Below are 10,040 nucleotides of genomic sequence, written 5' to 3' on the forward strand. Positions count from 1 at the left end.
GTATTTTCGGCTATCTTTTTAAGCAAAAGGCAAAAAATTAAAGGCCAACAATTTGAGGGGAAAAAATTAAAGACCCACCCCAAAAGAAGGGCAATCCACGCAAAAAAATGTTTAATTTTCATCTTCCATCAGAAATCCAAAAAGCAGGAAATTACACCCCTTACTTTGAAAATGAGCGGTCATAAACTTTTGAACCGTCGCTTACCCATGGGCTTCAAGGTCAAAATGCAAAACTTCTTGACCTTGAAGTAAAAAGCTCATGGACAAAGGGAGGTCAAAAGTACCAAAAAAGCTCATGGGGAAAGGGAGGTCAAAAGTACCACCCACCTCCAAGATCATTCTCGCAGATCACCCCTCTAAAAAGATATTATAAAATCCAACAAGGAAAGGAGTAAAAGACATTTTGTTGAAGTATGTTCAAGCTGACTTAGATTCCACTATTGTGAAGGTAAAGAAGATCAAGCATCTTCTGTATACCTTATTGCAAACCAACATTTTGCTACCCATGCTGTTCGTAGCTAGCCTGCTTCTTGACCATGAATCTTTTATATACAGTATTCCTATTCTACCAGAGTAGGGTGAAAATCCAGTATGTGCCATCCATTCCTATATGTTAAAAAGTCAAACAATCTACATAAATGATTTGTTCTAACCAGTTCCCAGTTCTAAGGCAACCAAATGCATGTTGCATTAAAAGGCATATAAAGCATGTTGTTTAATGAAGCTTTTGCACCAAATTAAAACAGGTATTCACATCCAGCATTTTGTATTTCAATTCCTCCTAAACATAAATTCCGTTGTCCAGGAAAATAATTCTGAAGTTCAAGAAGGTGAACCCAATAGTGACAGCTTTCCTTCTGCTCTTCCTCACAGTCCAACCCTGTGAAACTAGAGCAAGAACCATTACTAATGACAGTATCCGAAACTACAGAGTTCATACGAGTATGTTGCAATTTTGGATTACATACACACATCACCTCCAGATACAAGCTATAAGGCTACATATTTCCGACAAAATTAAGCTATCACTACCATAGCAAATTTAAAAACAATAACTTTGTATGATACAGCTCACAAATGGTCCACATACAGAAGACAATTCTTTCACCCCTCACACCTCCATTCCTTGTGTAACATACAAGATCTAGGCACAATCATGTAGATATACGTCTCATGTAAGTATCTTCATGAACAAAAACTGGATCCTGACTGGTCTGTGAAGGAAATTGTGGGTGTCCCATTGCAATGCCACCTTGACTTGGAGCTGGTGGATGCCATGGATCGTTACTGTTCTTTGTGGATGTCAAGGAAATATAATAGATAATTCCAAGAGCAACGCTGGCAAGGGACAAGACAGCAGCTCCCGCAAATACTCCAGGCTTTACAACATAGCAATAGTAGTTGCCAAAGTACAAGCTCTCTTCACCATGCTGATCATTCAGCGCTGCGCCCGTTAGCAGTAATAGAAATGCTATAACAAATGTAAACCTGCATAAGCAGCAAGTTTTAGAGACCTTTATAGCATATTCCAATGCATATGAACAAATGCAAATTAGAAAAAAACTTTGGTTGAGGGGCAATGAATCTTAAGGTCAAGACAAAAAATTGAGGTTCAACATCATCATCTAGACCACATTTCTGGAATCACAGCAAGATATCTTGTGCCCTAAAACATAAAACAGAGGTTTAATCTACAAGGACTACATTCCCTGAAGTTTGAAGAGGTTGGGCATGAAAAAAGGGAGACTAATAAAGTAGGCTCCTGCCCATCCCCCTTGCACATCACCACTTCAATGCGGTGTACCGGAACTAGCATCTGTAGGACCAGCAAGGTACCAATGGTTGGTGAAGTAATAAAATGAAATCGTATTATTTGGATTAATTACTGTCCTTTAAAAAGAGGAGTAAGAAGGCCAACACTATTACTACTCGTATCCACAAGCCACGACATATGCTAAAATTATGATACCTCCAAGAATTACTAAAAAAGTTTGCACATGCATTTGTTACAACTTACAAGTATGTGAGCCAACATTACAGATGTAAGGCAAGTTTTTGGCTTCAGTAACGTTGATAGATATTTTATCATCCTTCTATACAAGTCAAAATAGGTCTAACATTCATTCTTTGGTCGATATTTGAACAACATAAAGGAAAGATCAGAAAAATACAAAATAATGACTGGTTTAAAGTAATACTGATGTCAAAGGTAACTGCTGTTTAGGATTTTCGTTGGCTGCGGGGACTTCTCCTCTGTAAATATGGCTTCAGCACTGCCCTAGTGCTATCAATACCAGTGTTACCAATTTCAAAAAAAAAACACTGATGTAAAAGGGTGCCTTTTTCTTTCTCAAAAAAGAAAAAATAAATAAATATTGTGATGTCAAAGGGACAACATCACGGAATAAGCTTGTCAACTTTTGAATGTGGGAATAATGAACGTCTACTTTGCCTTGACAGCAGATATATAAGGTTTCTACTACTTCCCAACACATACCAGGCAGGATTATGATAGAAACTACTACAACGATCATCTGTTATTAGGGTCAGCCTCCATTTGATCCACTACAATAATGAACAACTGAACTTGAATCTGATTAACAGTAAGCCAAATTACAAGGATACAGAGAAACAAATGAATATTCCATTTGATAAATGTATTGCAATAATGACTACTGAACTTGAAATTAATTATGTACAGTTCATAACCAACTTACCAGGATACAACAAAACATATTAGTGCCAGTGTCCAATTAGATCCTGATTGATGTGGGCCTTTCCGGCAACAGACACATCCACTAGCTACATTGACAATTATTTGAGCAACCATAAGCGCCGTAGCAGCAGTCAGTCCAAGACCCAGTGCAGGACTCCTTGGATATACACATTCTGAAGGAGAGGGGAATTGGACCTGAGAACCCTGAAGAATAATTGAATAGTACTGTCAATTAGTCACTCCAACCGTCTGAGAAAGCACAAAAACGTAAACTCTCTTTATCCAAATATTCTAAGGACCCAAATCCCCAATAGCAAACATGAATCCTGTAACCATCCTTAGCAAACGAAATTTAGCATGCAACCGAACTACAATCAAAGATCTCTTTTCTTAGTCCAATTGCGCTATCCATCTACCAACCCCCGCCCGTAAAACTCCTCCCATGTATTTATGAATGGTAGCAGGGCAATGGGTAATATGTTCTGAAAACCAATATAATTAGACAATTTCCTCCACTCTCCACCCCCTAAATATTCATTCCCTACACCCTGCAATACCTCGCCCATAGGCCTGTTGTAGGGGACATGGGGGAGAAAGCAGGTTATGATAAAATGTTTGTATTGTCCAATCAAGTGAAACGTTAACTATTTCCCGATTCAAGAAACAAACATATGGAACTGCAACCAAGAACAGCAGGGGACCAACCCACAGACAGCGAGTGACACCAAGTTGCAAGCCTCTATTCTAAACATAGATCGCACCCAAGGTGTGTGGCCTAGTGGTCAATGAAGTGTGTCGAGAATCATGAGGCCTCACGTTCAAATTACAGAGGAGGCCAAAAACACTTTTTTCTCATCTATCCCAACCTTGGTGGACAGAGTTCCGTGGTACTTGTGTTGGTGGGAGGTAGAAGGTACCCCGTGGAATTAATTGAGGTGTGCTCAAGCTGGCTTAGACACCACGGTTATTAAAAGAAATCTAATCATAGATTTGACAAGGTTTTTTCCAAAAAAAAATAAAAATTGTCTACATATAGATGTCCAAGTCTGAACATTCAGAAACCTCAAAATTCAGCTGAATATGACTCAGACTGAGCCAAAAACAAGAATCCAGGCTTTCACAGTTGCAATAGAAATCACATGAACATTAAATTCTACTAGGAGCAAACATCTCAAGAGCAGAATGGAGTTTCAGCTCAAATTTGACCACACCTAATTTCCCTTAAAAAAGCTCTTTTCTCGTCGGAGCAGCTAAAAATGACATCTTTACAGCTGATAATCAAAGGAAGAGTATTTGTGGAAGGCGTTGTTCTTGTTCATAACCACAAAAGTAAAGGAGCTGCTCTTTATTCAAATTCCTCTTTTCCTTCTTTGGGGTGAGACCCAAATTACAAACAGAGTCACAGGAAAACTCATTTAACCCTCCATCTATTAGGATTCTTCTTTGTCTTAGGCTATAACAATAGATTAACTTTTGTATTAGAAGAACAACACCATGAAATCATTCACATAAGCAGTCATTTGTAACAAAGATTTGACAATTAGTATTAGAGAGCAGAATATACCCATGACTAATTAGGGGGGCACAAGAGGGTTCATCAGTATGTTTACTTCTTCCTTACCAAAAATAGCCACTGCCCATAACTATTTTCCAGATTAAACCCATTGCAAAGGGATGGAATCTAGACTGAACACCTAGGTAAGCAGATAACAAAAGCTAAAAAAAAATGGAGCTCCATCTCCATATTAAAAAAAAAAAAAAAAAAGAATCTTTGGTTTTTTCTTATGGGGGAAAATTACCTTAACCCTTGTAGCCTCAGCAGCAAAACCAGTAACAGCAGATAACAACCCAAGAAATCCCACAACACCACTAATTATTATCACCTTTCTCTCCATAGCCTCTTTATCTCTTGTTTTAAACTGTCGGTGTCACAATCAACAACTGTTCTTTTTGGCTGATAAAAAAAAAAGTAGATAAATAGTTTATCTGTGGAAGAAGAAGAAAAGGTGGAAAAAGAGAAGGGAAAGGGTAGAGAGGAAGCAATGTAAAGCTTGTGAATGTATAAAAAGAAAGTTAATTGAAGTGGCACAGAAACTGGATGAGTTCGTCACACAGAGTGTGTGTGTGTATTTGTCGTTTAGTTGACCCTGACAAGTGAAAATATAGGAGAAGGTTTTATTGCAGTACTCTTCTTTTTTTAAGACAAGTACTGACAATTGAGAGAAGGGGTTAGCAAAATCTAACACACACTTTTCCTAGCTGAGATACAACAGCTGAGTGCCGACTTGTACAAGATTCAAAATAGTACTCCTACTAGTAAAACATTTTAAGATTACGTGAATAATCGAGTAATTATTTCAAACATAAACGATTCTACATAGTACTGTATTTTAGGGGTGTCAAAAAAATATAAAAAACCGATCGAACCTAATCATATCGAACCGATTTATAGTACTTTTTTAATAAAATCGTGAATTTTTATTTAAGCTTATAACTGTCCCGAATAATTAGGGTGATCTTTTTAATTTATACAAAAAATTGAAAAATTTTCGAACCGAACCTAATAGCCTTACATGTATGAAATATATTTTATATATTACAAATATGTTAAATGAATATATAAAATATATTTATAAGTTCTGTTTCAAATATAAAAAAAAAAATTTAGTTACTAAATTTTGGGCCTTTAGTTGATTGGATTTAGTTTCAAAAGGATATATCATATACATAGTCATACGGTCATAAATTTAGATGATTTAAGTAGGCATTTTTTGTTATAGTTAGCACTAACAGAAGTTTACCTCCATTTTGGTCTCCTCTACTATGTTGCTTGATGTATGTGTATCAAATTCAAGCTGTGATTTCTGTGGCCTACAAGCTAATGCTTGTTTTGGCTCAATTCAACATTGTTGTCTTTGGCAAGTTATTCTTCTCCCTGGTCAATTAGTGAGGGTTCACGTAGCGATGATGCCATCGTTGTTGTCTTGCTACTTGATATAACGCATTTCAGTTTAATAATTTTGTGTAGTTTTTTTTAATAGCTTTTACATTAAATATTTCATAAGAAACAAATAGAAGCTTTATTTGATGGTGTACTATAAATAGGTTTGTGGAGGTCTGTGTCGTTACATTTTAATGGTAGTGTTTTTTTAGGTGACACTTTAAAACTAAAATGACCGAAAATTAACCGAACCGTACCGATACCGTAGAGAAACCGAGATGATGGGACGGTCTCGAAAAGTCTAATTTTGGTCATACAATATAAAATAACCGAAAAATTGGGATGGTATAATTTTTTTAAAATAACCGACCGAACCGTCTCATTGACACCCCTACTGTATTTGTTTAGTAAATGGGCCCCAACTTTGTTAAGTATTAGTGTGCCAATTTATGTGATACGATTTCGAGACTAAAATAAAAAAATCAGTAACCGTGATTTATTTCTATGAAATATTCTAAATTATTAATTATTGTGCCTTATAATTTTTTTATGTAATTTCTAAATATGTAAATTATTTTCAAAAATTTTAAAGATTGCATGTCTAGATACATGGTCAAAATAAAAAAGTTTGACTCTCAAATTCGAACTGCATCACATAAATTGAGACAAATGGAATACTAGTAATATATATATATTAAACGTTTTAAAAGAGTGTGTGAAAGTTGAAGGTGTGTTGATTATGCATTTAACCTGAAAAATAGCAAACTTTTGTGAGTGGAAAAAATCACTTTGAAACTGGACAAAACTATTTTTTCAAATTTAAAACTCATCTTTAAAATAAATTAAAAGTCTAATGTATAACTAAATGCTGTTTTGAAAATGTTCATGTCCAAACAAGTTCTTAGTATGAGTGATAAGTGATTAATTCACAACCTTAGAGTCGGAGGTGGAGGGTGCTTAGCATCGAAGCAATCCCCTCTTGTCGATTTTGAATTATTTGTTTTAAACCCCTCTCTAGGAGCTCTCGCTTTTTGCTCAATTGGTGACTCGAACTCACAATCTTACGATTGAAAGTGGAGGACACTTACCATATGAGCAACCTCTCATATCGATTTTTTTTTTTTTTTTGATATTCAGACCATTTTTAAAGTATTTTTTTCCATATAAGCTTGAGTGATTTTATTACAAATTACTTTACTAGAAAATTTCATTAAATTGAGTGATCATTTAAAGAAGGGCAAAGGTGAAGAGCAAATATTCTTCTTGTTAAAAAAGTAGTGGATATATACACCTGTTGTTACATAAATGGTGCAGATATACTTTTTTACAGATGGATTTAAAAAAAAAAATTATCTTATTTTTTCAATTAAAAAATGATACACCCATTTTTTAGTGGACTTATTTTTTTAATGCCACGTGGTAATTATTTTCTGATGGGACGGGTCTGGTTCAGATAAAGAAATATCTCCGTGGCTTTAAAAAAATAGTCTACCTATTCTTTTAAACGAACCAAACCGAACCACCAAATAAAATAATCACGTGGCTTTAAAAAAATAAATCTACTAAAAATAGATAGACTTATCCACGTATTATTATTTTTTAATTAAAAAAAACAAGCTAAATAATTTTTTTTTAAAAGTCGTCAGCAAAAAAGATATATTTGTGGCATTTATGTAATGACAGGAATATATATACACTATTTTTTTAGCAAATAATATATATATATATTCTAAATCGCAAAGTTAAGGATATATTTACACATTTTCCCTTTAAAGAGTTTCTATTAACTTTCTTAATCGCTGGCGAAGAAACGTTGCCGCTGGACAATGACAAATTGTGCTGCATTCTTCAATCTTCATAATGGAGTTCAATAAAGTTGAAAATGATTAGTCCACTTTTTAAGATGATTATCTAATTACTATTGACACATTCTTTTTATTACATTTTTTTTTCTTTTCGTATAAGCATTTGGTACTACTACGATATTGTTTGGTACGTAGACAAAATTATCGTAGGATTAAAATTCTGAAACTAATTTATCCTATCTCTTGGGATTAATTTATCCCATCTAGGAGGTGGGATAAAATAATCTCAAGATTAATGGGATAGGGATAAGATGGGATATCCCATCTTTAAATTTGGTATGCACTTTATACTTTGTTTGGTACAATTAGTGCTGGGATATCCCAGCTAATACCGTATACCAAACGACCCAGTAGTATTTACTTATTTAATTAATTCTGATTAGTATCGTAGCACTTATTATTAAGAATTTTTTCAGTTTCAAGCTTCAAATTCCTAAATTTCTCGTTAAGAGTGAAAGAATTTTATTTATCCTGTCACATTTTTTGGTGCGTTACTCTAATGCTACATTTGTTTGCATACAAGGTCGGATCTAGACAATTCGGCTTTTACACATATATATTAAATATATTAAAATTAAAAAATCTGTTAAATATCAATAAATACTTGAATATGAACCCAGTTATTATAATCCTAGTATTATTATGAATTTAATATGCAGTTCCGGTATTCAGTTGTTTTAATCATTGTACTGAAAAGGAGATACAATACATAATTAGCCCCACGTTTAGTTCAATACATAATTAGCCCCATGTTTAGTTCATAATTAAGCATACAACACTGTAAAAACTGTATCGAATATTACTTAAACTCTATGGAAATTAAGTTAGAAATCATTAAGTTTAATTATAAATAAACTAAATGTAAAAATTTAAGCTAAACATATCTTTTGCAAGATAATCGCCCGAAAGTGCAAAAATTGATTGCAAAATGTATATATAACAATAAGAAAATTAACAATTCTCAAAAGAATAATTAAGGAAACATAAAAAATATCATTATATTGATGAACATAAATTAATGTTTAAAAGATGATGATTACCTTTGTTATTTTTATGGACTGTTCATACTCCCTCCGTTTCAAATTATTTGTCGTGATTTCTAAAAATAGCTGTCTCAAATTATTTATGATCTTAGAATCCAAGACAAAAGTAATTATTTTTTTCATTTTACCCTTAATATTCCAATTGTTCTCGAAGACTATAAATATCTCAATAGAGTAAATAATTAATGAAGAGTAATTATATCTTAATACAGGGTAAAATAATTAAAACCCCTTTTAATTAATATTTTTTAAAAGGCGTGTAAAAGAAAAAAAAAAAACACAACGACTAATTTGAGATGGTGCGAGCAACATACTAAAATGGTACAAAGAATACTTGGATAATGTATCGGGTAACACAAACTTGTTTGTTTTGCTAAAACAGTATATCATGAATACAACGCAAGAACCAAAATGACTACTTTTTTTTTTTTTTTAAATTTCTAAATGGGCAAAGGTGTAAATATACCCCTCAACTTTGTGATTTAGAGCAGATATATCCCTCGTCATAAAAGTGGTGTATATATACCCTTGCCGTTATAAAATGGTGCAAATATATCTCCGCCGTTACAAAATGATGCAAATATACCTTTTTCGTTGACGGATTTAAAAAAAAAAAAAAATCATTTAGGTTATTTTTTAATTTTAAAAAATGTCACGTGACTTTAAAAAAAAAACTACGTATATATACATTTAAGTAGAAATATTTTCTAAACGTAACGATAGTTTTTTTATTTACAAAACATAACGATATATTACAAAACATGACGGATTTTCATATATTTTTCGTTTTTTTATTTTTTTTCCAGAAAATATATATATTTTTTATAAAAAAAATATATTTTTTTTAAAAATAATTTTTATATATATTTTTTAAATATTAATTTTTTTTTTTTTTGCTCAATGGCTTAAAAAATTACCTCATATTTCTATGTATGAAAGTTGTATGAAATGTGTATGTGTGAGCAAAATTTTTAATATAATTTTCATATACAAAATTTTATAATGAAATACTTTAAGCCTTGAATTGTATCGAAAAAAATTGTTACATGTTGTTGTAGTTTTATTAATTTTCTAAATAAATGAAATTTATATACAAACAATGTGAATGAAAAAGTCTTGAGGAAGATATACACATTTCATACTTTCTCATGCATAAAATTTTAAGCATAATGTTTAAGCCTTTATCAAGATATACACATTTCATACGTTCTTCATACATAAAAATCCGAGCGAACTTTTTAAGCCTTGAGCAAGATATACACATTTCATACACAAAAATTTGAGCGATTATTTTAAGTCTTGAATGTTGTATCAAAGTTATATACAATGTTGTTGTAGTTGTATTAATTTAGTACCCAACCCGTCTCAAAACATATCCAACTTTAAATAAAAATGTAAAAATTTTAAGACATGAGCAAGATACAAATCTCTCTCTCTTAACACATTTTTTTGAGCGGATTTTCCCTCTTCCAAGA

At 32.7% G+C, this 10,040-nt stretch overlaps 1 protein-coding gene across 1 annotated transcript; it reads right to left on the reverse strand.

Annotated features, from left to right (window-relative positions):
• Window positions 1-737: 737 nt before the first annotated feature.
• Window positions 738-4,942, reverse strand: LOC132056282 (protein MODIFYING WALL LIGNIN-1). The gene is made up of 3 exons (XM_059448404.1): window positions 4,516-4,942; window positions 2,718-2,920; window positions 738-1,488 (listed from the first exon to the last, which is right to left on the reverse strand). Exons 1-3 carry the CDS (start codon window positions 4,609-4,611, stop codon window positions 1,155-1,157), a joined length of 633 nt encoding a protein of 210 aa, XP_059304387.1. The 5' UTR covers window positions 4,612-4,942; the 3' UTR covers window positions 738-1,154.
• Between the last annotated feature and the right edge of the window lie 5,098 nt (window positions 4,943-10,040).

This window comes from Lycium ferocissimum, chromosome 5, assembly GCF_029784015.1.
Source record: "Lycium ferocissimum isolate CSIRO_LF1 chromosome 5, AGI_CSIRO_Lferr_CH_V1, whole genome shotgun sequence".
Lineage (NCBI taxonomy): Eukaryota > Viridiplantae > Streptophyta > Magnoliopsida > Solanales > Solanaceae > Lycium > Lycium ferocissimum.